This window comes from Salmo salar, chromosome 12 (assembly GCF_965601325.2).
Source record: "Salmo salar chromosome 12, fSalSal1, whole genome shotgun sequence".
Lineage (NCBI taxonomy): Eukaryota > Metazoa > Chordata > Actinopteri > Salmoniformes > Salmonidae > Salmo > Salmo salar.
In genome coordinates this window covers 59,288,451-59,303,421 of record NC_138302.1, presented here as the reverse complement: position 1 = coordinate 59,303,421, position 14,971 = coordinate 59,288,451, and the positions used below count along the sequence as shown (strand labels likewise).

General features: G+C 45.0%; 2 protein-coding genes across 3 annotated transcripts; one reads left to right on the top strand and one right to left on the bottom strand.

Annotated features, from left to right (window-relative positions):
* Window positions 1–5: 5 nt before the first annotated feature.
* Window positions 6–8,892, top strand: rdh20 (retinol dehydrogenase 20). The gene is given in 7 exon segments (XM_082959166.1): window positions 6–3,962; window positions 5,336–5,434; window positions 5,825–5,832; window positions 5,834–5,956; window positions 6,193–6,276; window positions 6,278–6,322; window positions 7,072–8,892. Coding segments are annotated over 7 exon segments (930 nt in total). The 5' UTR covers window positions 6–3,602; the 3' UTR covers window positions 7,283–8,892.
* Window positions 8,134–14,951, bottom strand: LOC106565337 (double-stranded RNA-binding protein Staufen homolog 1). Of its 2 annotated transcripts, none has more exons than XM_014132330.3 (15): window positions 14,664–14,951; window positions 14,448–14,569; window positions 13,901–14,051; window positions 13,530–13,686; window positions 13,270–13,444; window positions 12,622–12,714; window positions 12,242–12,460; window positions 11,776–11,919; window positions 11,366–11,512; window positions 11,110–11,188; window positions 10,661–10,818; window positions 9,984–10,151; window positions 9,753–9,875; window positions 9,403–9,497; window positions 8,134–9,221 (listed from the first exon to the last, which is right to left on the bottom strand). In XM_014132330.3, exons 1-15 carry the CDS (start codon window positions 14,857–14,859, stop codon window positions 9,125–9,127), a joined length of 2,124 nt encoding a protein of 707 aa, XP_013987805.1. In that variant the 5' UTR covers window positions 14,860–14,951; the 3' UTR covers window positions 8,134–9,124. The 2 variants fall into 2 exon arrangements, with proteins under 2 accessions (XP_013987805.1, XP_013987807.1); XM_014132332.3 differs by having other exon boundaries at window positions 13,530–13,683.
* Between the last annotated feature and the right edge of the window lie 20 nt (window positions 14,952–14,971).

Genomic DNA, 14,971 nt, shown 5'->3' with positions numbered 1-14,971 from the left:
TCTTAAAGGGACAGTTCGTTTCTCTGACCACAACGCTCCCAACAAGGAAGCTCATTTGCCTCAAAACTATATTAAAGAAAACAGTACAGCTGTGAAGCATAGGCTTCTTGTTCATGTTTTTATAATTTGCATATATCGTATTCTGCGGGGCTCTTAATTTAAAATAACATGGTCATTAAGCAGGCTACTGTTTACTATACGGTGATTTTATAATTGCACGATATGTGGATGTGCGTTTAACAATGTTAATGAATGATCACGGTAGGCATGTATGTGCATGCCTGTGCATGCCTGTGAGCATCTTTACTTAAACACATGAGGTTTTATTATAATAAGTAGCCTACAGTGACAATATGTGGCCTCATGTTCATTTTCCCTGGCTAAATTAGTGGGAGGCATGAGTAATTTGTTTGCTTTGCACAGTCCATTCTTTCTACCCCTGTTGGCTTAAGCTGCCAGCTTTCCTGGCCGCTTGTGCCTCAACATGTGAAAATAATGGATTGATCAAATTCCCAAGGCCAGGACCATTCATGCAGAACAATAACAACACTGGACAGTGCAGCAGCATGGGTCTTCTGCTCAAATACATATTTCCCAGCTACTCAGTACTGAGTGTGTGCTTGTGGGCGTGGTGGGGCAGTTTCCCAGGCATTGACCTGACTGCAGTGCCTCTCTCTACACACACACACACACACACACACACACACACACACACACACACACACACACACACACACACACACACACACACACACACACACCCCGAGAGAGCTAGAGTGCGGTCCCATTGAGGGGCCCTGTCCTGGTGTAGTCTGGGAGTTCTATAGAACCTCTGCATTTACCGCTCTAATAAACACAGATCAGCTCTAACTGTCATAGACAATCCGAAGACACAATTCATAGTCCAATCAAATGTGACTTGGGTAGTTCCCCCATTTCAGATAAGCATGGCACATAGTGAACTCATCCAATGGTCCGTTTCAACATGGCACCTGTTAAAGGAGTTGTATTCTGGATAGTTGCACATGTTAAATAAACCACAAGTAAGCCAAATAAGTTATTTGGATCAACATTTGGATAATGTTTACAATCTGAAAGCGTCTTAGAGTATGTTTTTCTTGTACAGCAGTGAACAAAATGCTGTAACAGATACCTGACGCAGTAAAGGACACTAAATAAGGCCTATTGACTTCTCTCTGAGTGGCAGAAATATGCTTAGCTGCAATTACTCCGCCTCCATCGCTCTCAAACTACTTCTGTTCTTGTCTCCATGTTTCTGGATCAAGCATCTTATCAGATCTCTCTCGTTAACCATTAACACCTGGGGGTGAATCAGACGCCACCACCCATCCAGCCGAAACCACCACCACACAATCTAGGATCAATTTAGCCTTTTATATCATAATGAATAAGAGGGGGGACCTGATCCTAGATCTGCATTCCTTCTCCGAGACACTTTATGAATATGGGCCCAAATTTATAATGTAAGTTTATCAGCATTTTTTTTTATCAGAGGTTTCTTTTTAAGGGCACCTCTCGCCTCATTTAACGACTGACAAGTATGTTGACTAGCCTTTTAGGTAATATACTACATTATCTCATGTTTACATAGTCCAGCTTCTTAAAATAATTTTGCATTATAAGGTATTATCATAGTCCTTATCCTGACTCACAATATAAAAAACATATCAACTACAAAACCTAAATCAAGATTACAGCATTGAGGAAAACAGGGTTTGATTTGATTATCCCCACAGGTAGCAATATGTAATGATTAAACGCTGACTCAGGCTTTAGGGCCAATCCTGCTATCCCACCGGCCTGAGGAGGACTTGGCTGGTTGGCACACCATCAGGCAGCACAACGTGCCAATAAGGCAGCCTGAGCCTTGGATTCAAATCACCTGATTTACAAGCCAAGATTTAGACCTATGGCAAATGGAGGCTTTGATAAGTTATTTTCACCGTTTTCAAGTCTATCCCAACAGATGTCAGGCCACACCAGCCAATCTGTAGTTTCATATAAAGTTGACCGGGTTCCGGTACTGTGAGTGAAGGCCCGTGTCTGTTAATGATTCTTTCTCTGACTGGGCCAGGTGTTTACTTCAGACATGATCCTTCGCTTGTGTTCAACCACACCCTGATGAATAGTCTGGCTGACACCAGCTCTTACTCTTCGCTGTGTAGTCACGTGGGTCGCGTCCGCCAGGCTAGTTCCCCTCCCATAACACACTGCAAAGTAATTACCTTAAATAGCCTTTAGTCTTTACATTCAGATTGCCCAAGCCTGATTCACGTGCTTGGGTTTGTGTCTTGTATTTCCACTTGTTAGATTGTTAGATGCTTAGGAGATTTAAGGTTAACAAGGGAGGTAGTGTTCAACTAAACAATGCAAGAACTTTATAGAAACATATGTAAGCAGACAGGATGTAAGCATCTATAATAAGGTTTACAGTTCATGTATGCATAATCTTCTTATGACATTCACATTTCATACATTCTGGCTAGTGACTACAGTACTCAACACTAATACTACAGTACTCAACATTGTGAGAAGAGAAATAGTTGACAATAAGTTGTGACTCATTTTTATCTATAACCTTGAACGAGTCCAGTAAGCCTGCCATTTGCTGTCATATCTTGCAAGTGTGTGTGACGAAGGGTCAAATGGGGTTGAAAGTATATGTGCATGTTGATACTGTAAGCATCATAAAACTATTAGACATAATGGCAGATATATATTTTAATTATTTCTTATTGACAAAATCAATAATGTTTGTATCGTCATTTAAAAAAAACTATTTGTTCTTAACTGCCTGGTAAAATAAACGTGTTTCTTATTTGCACATAAGAAAATTGGCCTGAGAATTCCTCAGCCCAATTTTCTAAAGTAATCATGAATATGCAGTACATGGTGTCCCTCTCAACAAACATGTTTTTTATAGTGAGCTCAAGGAGGTATTTAAGCAATAAGGCCCGAGGGGGTGTGGTATATGGCCAATATACCACGGCTAAGGGCTGTTCATAAGCACGATGCAACGCGGAGTGCCTGAATACAGCCCTTAGCCGTTGTATATTGACTATATACCACAAACCCCAGAGGTGCCTTATTGCTATTATAAACTGGTTACCAATGTATTAGATAAGTAAAAATAACTGTTTTGTCTAAAAGTGTGTACGGTCTGATATACCACGGCTGTCAGCCAATCAGCATTCAGGGCTCGAACCACTCAATTTATAATTCCTTTTAACCTAATCCTGAAGGAGTTTTTAAATAAAGTGAGAAGGCAGGCCCAGACTCACAGAGTAGAGCAGAGGGAGGGTAACGTGCACCAGCTTGGCTGTCTGCACCTTTAGCGTTCTCAGTTAGAACACTCTGTAGACTCTCAGAAACACTTTTATTTTATACCTTTTATTTAACAAGACAGTTCAGAACAAAGTCCTTGGTTCTGAGCACAACAGACCTTAGCTAGCTGCTTTCATACTTGAACATAACACACACTCTGTACAGCCAGGACATCAAACCCCCAGGACCACCAGAGAAGATCATCTTTCTGATGGACCTCCAGATGATGCTCCTAGATGTGATCTACTTTATCCTGCATGGCCGTCGTTGGCGAGCTTGTCCTCATCACAGGGTCAGGGGGCGCCTTGGGACGTCTCTTCGCCCTGGAGTTCACCAAACGCGGGGCAGTGGTGGTGCTATGGGACGTCGACGCTAACAACAACGAGGAGACTGCCAGGTTAGTGAGGGAGGCGGGGGGCAAGGCTTACCCCTACAGGGTGGACGTGACCAACCGGGTGGAGGTGTACCGCACGGCGGACGAGGTGTGGACGGACCTGGGCCGTAATGTCACCATTCTGGTGAACAACGCCGGGGTGGTTGCCGGGGAACGGCTGATGGACTGTCCGGATGAGCTGGTGGGGAGGACCATGAAGGTCAACTGTCACACCCTCTTCTGGGTAAGACTGCTGCTGCTACTGTTGTTACTCTGTGGGCCAGATAACACTTTATAGAACGGGGACAGGGGACTTTTATCAGCTGGTGGAGGGAGAGGGTGGCATGTGGGTATCATCCAACTGTAATCTCAGAACCCAGAACCAAATCTGGTGTGTGCTGGCCAGCTACTCAGTTTGACATTTGACATACTGTATATGTTAACAGTCTGTCACAAGAGACTAATGATATAATGTAGGGATGATGACAGTTAAATTCTGTCCATATAGTACCATATAGTTCTGTTATCAGTCAGGCTTTAGGATGTGGGCTTGAGGTGTCCATGATTTATTGTCATTGATGATAATCAGACGGATTATTAGAATCTATAAATATACAGGCTCCCATCACCAGCAAATAGCATAATTTTGCACAAGTTTGATATGCAATGTGAAGTAATATATATAGTAATAGGTTTTATGTACAAATGTTTCTCAGAGCAGGATCCTACAGGCTGCATTTACACAGGCAGCCCAATTCTGATATTTTTCCACTAATTGGTCTTTTGACCAATCAGATATTTCAGATATTTTGCCAATAATTGGGGGAAATATCAGAATTGGGCTGCCTGTGTAAATGCAGCCATAGTGTTAAAAGGGCTATATGGGTAACATGAAGAAGACAAACCTACTGCTATGTGAAAACAGACTATAACTCTGAAAATATGAAGGGTTAGGGTTTACTCTTAAATCCTTGCATTGCGAAAGAGAAATTCCAAGCCGTTTTATCCCTGTGTTCGTCAGTTTTATCCCTCCCTATACCTCGGCTATAGTCGGACGTATACAGTGCAGTTTATTGTTCTTAATGCGTCACCTGACACGTGTGAAATGTACAACTTTAATAAGTTCTTATCCCCTTAGCTGAGCGACAACACCCCATACAGTGACCCTATTAAAGTGACACACACACACACAGCCAATTAAAGGGCTAGGGGATTCCCTCCCTGATCCTCTTACAGTGGGGAACAGTAAGCCTGCTTCACATTAAGCAACTTTTTTAAGAAGCTTAGCGAGGCAGAACTCCCATCAGGACTGCAGTACAGTAATACTGCCTCATTTTGCTCATTCAAAATGTTCATGGACTATTTCGATATTAATCTCATTATTGCGACTCCTGATAGTCAGTAATTGTGTTCATCGAATAACAGTCTCTCTGTGTGTGTGTTTGTCCATCTGGTTGTGTCCGTACATGCCTGTGTGTGTGTCTGTCTCTCTGTGTGTTCGTGCGTGCCTGTGTGTGCCTGCATGTCCGTGTTTGTCAGTGCGTGCATGTGTGTGTGTGTGTGTACCTGTCTGTGCGTGCGTGCGTGTGGACCTGCCTATCTGTGTGTGTGCCACAGATGACAAAGGCCTTCGTTCCCCAGATGAAAGAGCAGAACCATGGACACATCATCACCGTCGCCAGCATCCTGGGTCTCTTCAGCACTGCCTGTGTGGAGGTGAACCAGGAAGGACACACCACCTATGAGAGAATATTACTGATGTTTATTACCGTAAACATTATTTAACTAAGAATGGTATTACTACAGTTAGTACTGTGTAGTGACATACTGTAGGTAGAAGGGTAGCTTATGGTAAAGCGTAGAGTATCTTAGCCTCTGTAACGTAGCCTACTGTGTGTACAGTATGTGTTACTGTGACGTTCTAAATGTGTTCTGGACTGATATTCACAAAGCATCTCAGAGTAGAGTCCCCTGATATACAACCTTTTAGATCATACTAAATAAGATTACATGGACAGGATGGACCTGATCCTAGATCAGCACTCTTACTCTGAGACTTAATGAATATGGGCCCTGACGTCTCAGTGGTGTTTCTGTTTGAACCAGGATTATTGCAGCGGTGGGCTTCCACGAGTCCCTGGCCCACAAGTTGCTGACTGAGGAATTTGATGGAGTCAAGACCACTCTCGTGTGTCCCTATATTGTCGACACGGGCATGTTTGATGGGTGTAAGATCCGGTGAGAGAAACTATGGGCTGGAGAAAGGGCGGCACTGAAGAGGGACTAAGGGCAACTTTGTTCTGGGTTAATCATAGACTGACATTGCAGGTGTAAGCCTACTTCATACAATAGTACACAGTGGTTTATCATTTGACACTGAACTTAGGCTTACTACAGTATGTTTCAGAATGTTGTAGTTGTACATCTAACAATGTGATGCTGTAAAACACTATGCTCTCTGCTGCATCCCTCAGGGATGTGGTAGCGCTGTTCCTGGCACCGCTGGAGCCTGAGTACTGTGTGGAGCAGGCCATGAACGCCATCCTGATCGACCAGCCCGATCTGCATCCCACGCCTCACCTACCTGCCCGTCATCACCCGAGCGTGAGTACACATATTGATTGAATAAACTTTATTGATCACCCACTCACTTCGACTTCGCTAGCTCCTTGGAGCGGTGCAGAGCGTCTCGACATCTGTCTCTCCAGCTGGGGCCAGTTGTACTCTTAGAGGGGCCAGTTACATTAGATGTTATTGTTGTCATATCGTTTTCTTCACTGCATTGCAGGCATTAGCAGGCAAAAGACCATGTTCATAATCATCATCGTTGCCACTGTCTAATAACGGATGTAAAAAAAGAATGATAGCAAAAATTATTTCATACTCCACATTTAGGGGGGCCACAAGGGGGTCCAAAATTGTTGTCACAGGGGCACTGCCCCCCCTGGCCACCCTCCAGAACCGCTAGTGCTCTCCACAACCTCCTCTTCTGGGACAGGTCGTAGGTCGTCATTCAGTTGGTCGGACCATTGATTGATCCCCAGAGCAGAAAGCTGATTTTTCACCAGCACCACACTCAGGTGCTCTGATGAAGGCATAACTGCTGAAACGCGTTAGCCTGCCGAAAATAAAAAGATGAAATGAGGTGACGTGTTTTTGTATTATTTATTTTAGATTTTGGAGTGCCACCATTTCACGTTTTTTAATTTGAGATTTCACTTGAAGTTATTGTCATATATGTCTGAGCACCCAGCTAATAAAGCAAGATAGCGCTCATGTTACCAACTTCACATCAAACGTAGTGTTTGTACAGGACACCCTGGCATTATACTGCACACTTCCTCTTCCTGCAGACTGTTGCCGTGGGCGTCCAACGTGGTGACCTATCGGTTCATGGGGTCAGACAAATGCATGTACCCCTTCATTAAGAGCAAGAAGAACAAGCTGACCAATGGAGGACCTACCCTGATTGCAGCTAACTCACTCTCCCTGTCACTTCAGTGTCTACAGACAAAATCTAAGGGCCAGTTTCACAGACACATATTAAGCATAGTCCTGGACTAAAATTCTCCATTGTGCATGTTTTTTTTTTATTCCAGGAAGATGCTTAAACTGTGTCCAGGGAACAAACCTTGAGTGGATATAGACATATTTAAATGGGATAAAAATTATATAATGGGGAAATAAAATGGCCACTTTCTTCTCCCAAACTATTCTGCCGACGGCAACTGTAATACTGTGACGGCTGGCCTTCCTGTGAGTATGGCTCAACATAAGGTCAGTCTGCTTTTGTAACACACTTAGTTATTCCCAGGTGGTTTAAGGGCATCACCAGCCAGCCAACCATTCCCCTCGACTGGTTTAAAAGCAGGCTGGCACCATCGGTCCTGTTCAGCTCGCTTTAAGCAACCCTAGCCGTGCTGGAAAGGACAATGTGAAAAGAAAATATCTGAGCCAGCACAGTATGTCTCGAGTCTGCACAATAGTGTGAAAAGGTTATATGTGTGACACCTGTGATTGGTGGGCCTCTGATTGCATGTGATGGAATGGAAGTAATGGTCATTGGCCAGTAATGAAGTATTGCAGGACAGGGTGGTTGTACCATGTGTTTGACAGGTCAATAATAATGCGTCCGCCGTTTGTTTGGCTTACCGACCATCCTGCTGCCCCAGAACTGATTACGTTGAGTAAAAACATCCACTGCCGTCACAGTAAAAACACTGAGCGACTGGGTTTGTTTTTCCGTCACTGATATCACAGCCCTATAGGTCTAGACATGCTTTGCCAGAAACACACACACACACACGTCTGTCGAGAGTACAAAAACAAAAAGTAGCTACCTTACTCAATCCTCATACCATTTTCTCTTGGAACACGTGCACAAGATGAAAAAAAAAATACATAAAAACAGATGGTTTTGTTTTGTGCGTTACAGCACACAAGTTTTACTTACATTCCATGGGGAGCAGAGAGGTGGTTTGACACTGAGGGAGGGGGAGAGAGCAACACAGACTTATACTGCCCCGCCATCTTTCAGTGGGGATAGACAACATCACATCACACTCACAAACGCTACAATTAGTCTCAAAACCTTCCCAGTCCTACATGGTAATGTAAATAAACACTGTTCACTTGTGGTGGTTGTTGTTATAAAGCACTCTAGGAAAATCAACAGTGGTTTGCTAGCTGCATCCTATCCTTCTATGGGGTAACATACTTCACAAGTAAACACTATTGTAACAACTACAGTAGACCTGGGTTCAAAAGCCATTTGAAATCATTTCAAATACTTTAGCTGGGATTGATTGAGCTTACAATGGAACCAATGGAATAGTGGCAAAACTGCAAACCAGTCCATCTGGCACTCCAGTCAGACTAAAGCAAACGCTGAAAGTATTTGAAATATTTCAAAAAACGGTTTTGAAGCCATGTTTGAACAACCCGCCAAGAATTCCAGGCCCCGGGTTAAAGAACAATAAAACATTTAAAAATTAGAAAGAAAGTTGTTAACAGAAAAGGAGAAAAAAAAGAGAGAAAACGCTTCTACTCAAAAACAAAGCTTCTTTTCACAGTTAACATTATCCCATTCCATCTCAACAGAGCGGACTGCCATTATATCGGATACGATGCAGCTACATTTTTCTACTAAGCAACAAAAAAAAAATCATAAATGTGTACAATTAAACAACATTAAGGAGGAGGAAATGAAGCTAAAACAATTTCTTCTATTAATCTTGTTTAACTGTGAACATTTCAGAACATTTAATATAATATATGAACACCAGTGATGCTTTAGAGCCTACAGTTGCCCTGAGCTTCCTGTAGAATTCTAAAACAGCCTATCACAACACAGTGTCAGAGTTTTCTTTTAGTGCTTCTTGCAAACAACCAATGGTGTGCGTCTGTCTACACAGTGCCATCCAGAGTCTGTTGTCCCAAGGTGCTTGAGTTAGCCTGTTTGATGAGGAGAGAGTCGCTGCCGTCCATGTCCTGTTTGCCACACCTACAGAAGCAACACAAGACAGATCAGCATTACCAAGTCATACGGACCACATTCTCCGGGTTGGAGGGAAACAAGGATTTCTGAAAAACAATTAAAGGTTTCTATGAAAAAAATGTATTATTCAACCGTAATAGTGTTCTCGTACTGGTCCACATCTGACCCATCAGACGCGTGGTCTTACCCAGAGGTTGGTCCGCTCCCTGTCCTGTCATTGGTCTGCTGCTGGTGCTGCTGCTGGTCCAGCTCTGACAGTAACTTCAGGATACTCAAGGCCGCCTGTGGACGGGGGGGTTGGAACATTTGATATAGCCTATATCATCATTTCCCTAGAGCTTGTGCCAATATATGTCTGATTTAAAGCATCCGGGTCGTGTTCAGAGGGTACAAGTGAAAAAGGGAAGTATATTCTGAACATGTCCAATATGCTCCCCCCCAATATATGAAAATGTTCAGTTACGGTGTGCCCTAATGGACAAGATTCTGGTCTAACCATCAGAGCTCCTTCAGTGTGGTTGAATATGTGTGTCTCACCATGTCATGACAGGACTCCACGTCCTTGCCAATGCCGTGGCTGATAAGAGGCGGCTGGGAGGAGCAGTTGATCAGCGATACAAATTCATTCTTGTTGTTTTTGGGGAAGTCTTTGTAATCCACCTGCAAAGAAAAAAACAAAGGGTTTTGAATACTAACACTCCAAAATACATGAATAAAAAGTTGTGTGTGTTTGTCCGCACATGCTTGCGCGCCTCTGCGTCTGTTTACCTGTAGACCTTGTACGTTGGCTAGGTAGCTGAGCTGTTCAGAGGGTCTGGTCAGGGGTCCGTGAGGTACTAGATGAGCCATACTGTTCTGACTCTTCAGGATGGTGTCGGCGGTCAGGGAGGTACCAGTGTACAGCAGCTCGTTGGCGATCATGGCCGTCAGGGTGGCCTTAATATAATGACATTAAAAAGGTGCAATATGCAGAAATCTCTCAACCATTTCCTGCTTGCTAAAATTCTTATAGCATGCCTACTACTTTCAAAACAAGCAAGTGTAGAGAATCATTGTTCCATCAAAACTGCTGTGAAATATCTTTGAAATAACCAAAAACATTGCATTTTCAGCTGTTTGAAGCCAAAAGTAAAAGACACAAAAACTAAACTTAACGGGAAGTATAGAAATAGGGAACATAGAACAGATCTATTGCTTCTTACACTTGCTGTCAATAAGAATGACAGATCTATAACTAATTTATATGTGAATTTGGTCAGGTCACCCAAAAAGTTACATATTGCAGCTTAACAATAATAATGTTTATTTGCATACTGTGTATCTTTATACAAAGACACATTTACATAAAACAGAACATCAAAGGACTAAAAATAAATATACAAAGGAAACCTAGCTAAAATAACATCACCAAGGATAACGTCAATAACTAAAACGCACACACACACCTTGGCAGGGTTGGTCCGGGGGCCGTAGCCCTTGTTCTGGTGCCCCAGGCTGGGGCTGGCCCCTATAGCCTGGGCCACCTCTGCCACCATGGGCAGGATGCCTGCTGGGAGCTGCTGGTGGCTGAGGTAGGGCTGGCGGTAGTTCTCTGCCTTGGAGCCTGAGAGATAGGGGGCGCCAGAGAGACAGACATGTAAAACACTGGGAAGGAGAACGGAACACCCATGTAAAAGCTTCCCTAATTAAAGAAAAATCCTAAATCTGTCGTCCCGCACAACACCAAGCCCGCGGGAGGAAGATTGTGAATGACCTATGCTCTATAAAGAGACAAAAAGGTTTAAGTCAAGTAAGTCAAATCTCTTAATATAAAATCCAAAAGCAAAGTCTACTACATAAATCTGAGTACATATCAAAGCATGTGTAATTCCAACCCTGCCCCTAAACAACTCACCCAGCGACTGGCTCTCTTCTACAGAGCCCGGCTCGAAGAAAGTCACTTTCCTCCCGTCTCCATTTTTCTTCTGCGGGACCTTGGGTTACATGATCAACAGAAAGAGCACACGTCAGTTGGCTGCTCAACGGTCATTCAAGTCAACACAAACTACTTCTGCTGTGTACTGCTGGCTAGATGAGCACATGAGTAGGGTCCTAACTAAACCAGTTGCCTGGCTGGTATGCCTCCGGTGGCTCTTGGGGACATACTGTACCCTTTCGTCCGTTTTGAGCGCAGGTTTGTGGGGCTGAGGCGGAGGCACTTTGAAACCTAGAAGCTCCAGCATCTTCTCTGCTGCGTTCCTCTTCGCTACCTTCTTACTGGGGCCCATGCCCTCCGCACAATGGCCACACACAGTCACCTGATGACCACAAAACAGGTCAGAATGAAAAACAAATTGGCCCCCAAACCGACCATAGACACTTACGGAGATGTGTGGGAACTAGCCTAGATAGACATACGCAATATATGGTGCTAAATTGCCCTCTGATAGGATGGGTCTCATGTTTGTTCACAACTGTCCAATCCTCTCAGACCTCCACAAGTGCCCTAGGCCTAGAGAATAGGCACTGTGGGGTTGATTTGGTCAAGAGCAGGCTAGGCTATTTGAGCCTCCTGTTTTACCTGCATGACGAACTCCCTGCGTCTGGGCAGCCCCCTCTCTGTCATCATGCTGTACTCTGGCTCCTTCTCTTTCTTAGCCTGCTGGATCTGAGCCAGTCTGCTGATGGGGTTCATGCCCTGCCCATACTCTGGACTGGTCTGCAGCTGGAGGGGGGGGGGGGGGGCGGGGGAAGAGAAGGCAGGAGAAAAAGCGAGCGCGAGAGAGAAAGAGCGATATTGCGCATTACACACAAGAACAAAGATTCCTTAGAAACTATTTTCCAACTCGACAAAAGCTTTCCTCATCACCCCTCCTTTCCCTCCTGTTGCCCTTCCCTTTAAAAATGAATATCTTAGAAGCACTTGTTCTTTTTTTATGACGTACAGTACCTTTACTCACTGTTAGCTAGCAAATTTCCCGTCTGGGATAACAAAGATGCTCTACTGCTCTCTACACTCCCTAACCTCATCCCCCTGGTCCTTTCACCTTAATGATGGACTTGGTTTTCTTCTTAATGCGTGCTGGCTGAATCTTCTCCACGCTGGGGGACAGCTGGGGCAGTCTCCTCAGTTCCTCCAGCACGGCTGTAGCTGCCAGCTTCTTAGCGATCTTCTTACTCTTGCCCTCACCCTCGCCACAGAACTCCCCCACCGACACACACACCATGAAGCTCTTCATGTGAGGCGGACCTGCCTCCTTCAGAACCTGTGGGTCGGAGGAGGAACGAGGTTAGAGAAAGACAAAACAAATTAGAAATAGGCTTATCAATGGAAAGGTGGGTCATTGAGAGGACAAATGATTTGTTCAAATTGGACTTGATCAATCTAAATGACTGTTAAGCCAATGCAGGACTATAGCCTAACTACCTCAAAGTTGACAGGCATGTTCCTCTTCAGTGCAATCTCAAACACCTGGCTGATTTCTGATTTATTGAAGTTCTCTGTGTCTTCTCCATTCGTCTGAAATCAACAAAGTTTGTGTCAAAACATTCTGTCTGACGGTTATGTATGTTACAGCGGAGTTGCTTTGTGTGGCAGTATTGAGTCACATATGTGCCCTTCCTTCACGTTGTGAAGCAGACAGGTGTAGTGATCCATGTAGCAGGTGTTGCCTTGTGGGTAAAATACTGTACATTTTCCCAAAGTTCCACCCAACTTTTTCCAGGAATTCCTGTTGGAGGATTCACGGAATCAGAAGGGAATAAGCAAGGAAGGAATCCTAGAAATGGGAATCTTCCAACCAGGATTTCTAGAAAAACCATGGAACTTTGGAAAAGTGAACAGAATATTCCAACCCGAGCGCTGACCCCAGGCCGCTCTGACCCCAGGCCGCTCTGACCCCAGGCCGCTCTGACCCCAGGCCGCTCTGACCCCAGGCCGCTCTGACCCCAGGCCGCTCTGACCCCAGGCCGCTCTGACCCCAGGCCGCTCTGACCCCAGGCCGCTCTGACCCCAGGCCGCTCTGACCCCAGGCCGCTCTGACCCCAGGCAGCTCTGACCCCAGGCAGCTCTGACCTCAGGCAGCTGCTGCAGCAGTATGGGCTCTTTCTGTAGAGTCTTCAGCGCCTTGGCAGCGGCGTCGTGTTTGGCGAGCTGCCGCGTGCGCCCCTTCCCGTGGAACTGTTGGCCCCCGATGTTCAGCTCCATGTGGTACAACACCGGCCCCACCGGGGGAAACGGGTAGTAGTACCTGACCACACAGAGAAGACAGGATACGCTCAGGTATAGCTTGTACTGAGATGACACCCCCCCCCCCCACCCCAGAGTGGACATACTGTTGCATGGAGCGTTGGTAAGGCCCCGGGGCCCTGATGTTGTAGTTGAAGTTGGATGGCCTCATCCCAGGGTAGGGGTCTATGGGCTTGTACATAGGCTTCATCCCTAGCTTCATACAGAAGGCATTCAGCTCCACCGTGTGTGTCATGCAATCTACTGTGGTAGGGGACACACACAGACAAAACAGAAAACAAACATTACAGAACAATAGGGACCTAAACTTTAATACACCTGGTGATCAAACTCTTGAATGTAGACTACTTAACGCCACTGACTATCAATGTTTCCCCAATCATGATACTCAGCAACGGATGACCTGAGTGCCTCTCAGAAATAGGCACACACAGGGCCAGGCGTGCTGGGTTCTTGCCTGTGTTGTTGCGGGGGTTGCTCCTCATGCTAGGTTTGGGCAGCGTTGTCTGGGCCAAGGCTGTGGCAGCTGCAGAGTGCTGGGCCTTCTTTATACTAGTCCCCTCTGCCTCCCAGTGCTGATCGCCCAGTGATAACCGCACTGAGAAGATCTGGGGGAGGAAGGAAAGAGAGAGACAGAATAGATAGAAGTAGAGAGGGGGATATATATATAATAATAAATATATATATATATATATATATATATATATATATATATATATATATATATATATATAAATAAATATATATATATCTCTGTTATTGAAATGAACAAGTATTTAAGAGCAGGGAGGAAGACATTAAAAAGCACAGTGATGACTGATCTCCTAGGGTCATGTTCAAAAGGCAGAAAAAGGCCAGATATTAGGTACTATCTGAAGTTAAACATGTCCAACAAGAAACATGCTTTTGTTTTCAGTTGCAAAACCCTTTGCTACAGTGAGTGTACCCTAATGAACATGGCCCATGTTTGCTAGTGAGTGTCAGTGGTTGGGTTGTTGAGTTACCTTGGAATGAGCTGGTCCTTGCTCACAAAGCAGCTTATACTCAGGCTGGATCTTATTGAAACGGGCTAACTCATTCACCAGACACATGGGGGTCTTCTCTTTAGGGTTTGCCATGTTAGATACTAAAAACAAATAAACAAAAATAGATAAGTCCATTGAGAGAGGCACAGAAAGAAAGCTTTGGAGCACACACACAACGCACGCACACCGACAGACCTGTGGAGGTGGGACTGAATGGAGTGGCTGAGCCCGAGGGCAGGGCTGAGCTCAGGAGCGGGTGACTGGCGCTCTCGGAGGGCAGGGGGCCCGAGGCACAGGGGATACTGTACCCTGGCTGGGGCTGAGACAGCGGCAGCATGGGGCTGGCAGCAGGGCTCGACATTAGGTTACCCGGACACTGGAACTGGGACATACTGGCCAGTTGGGTTTGGTGGAGTCAGGCGGTAGGTAGGTTAAGTCGAGGTGGGAACTCTTCAGTACTGCAGCGATAGACGTTTAAGGTTTATTTGATTGAGGTGAATGAC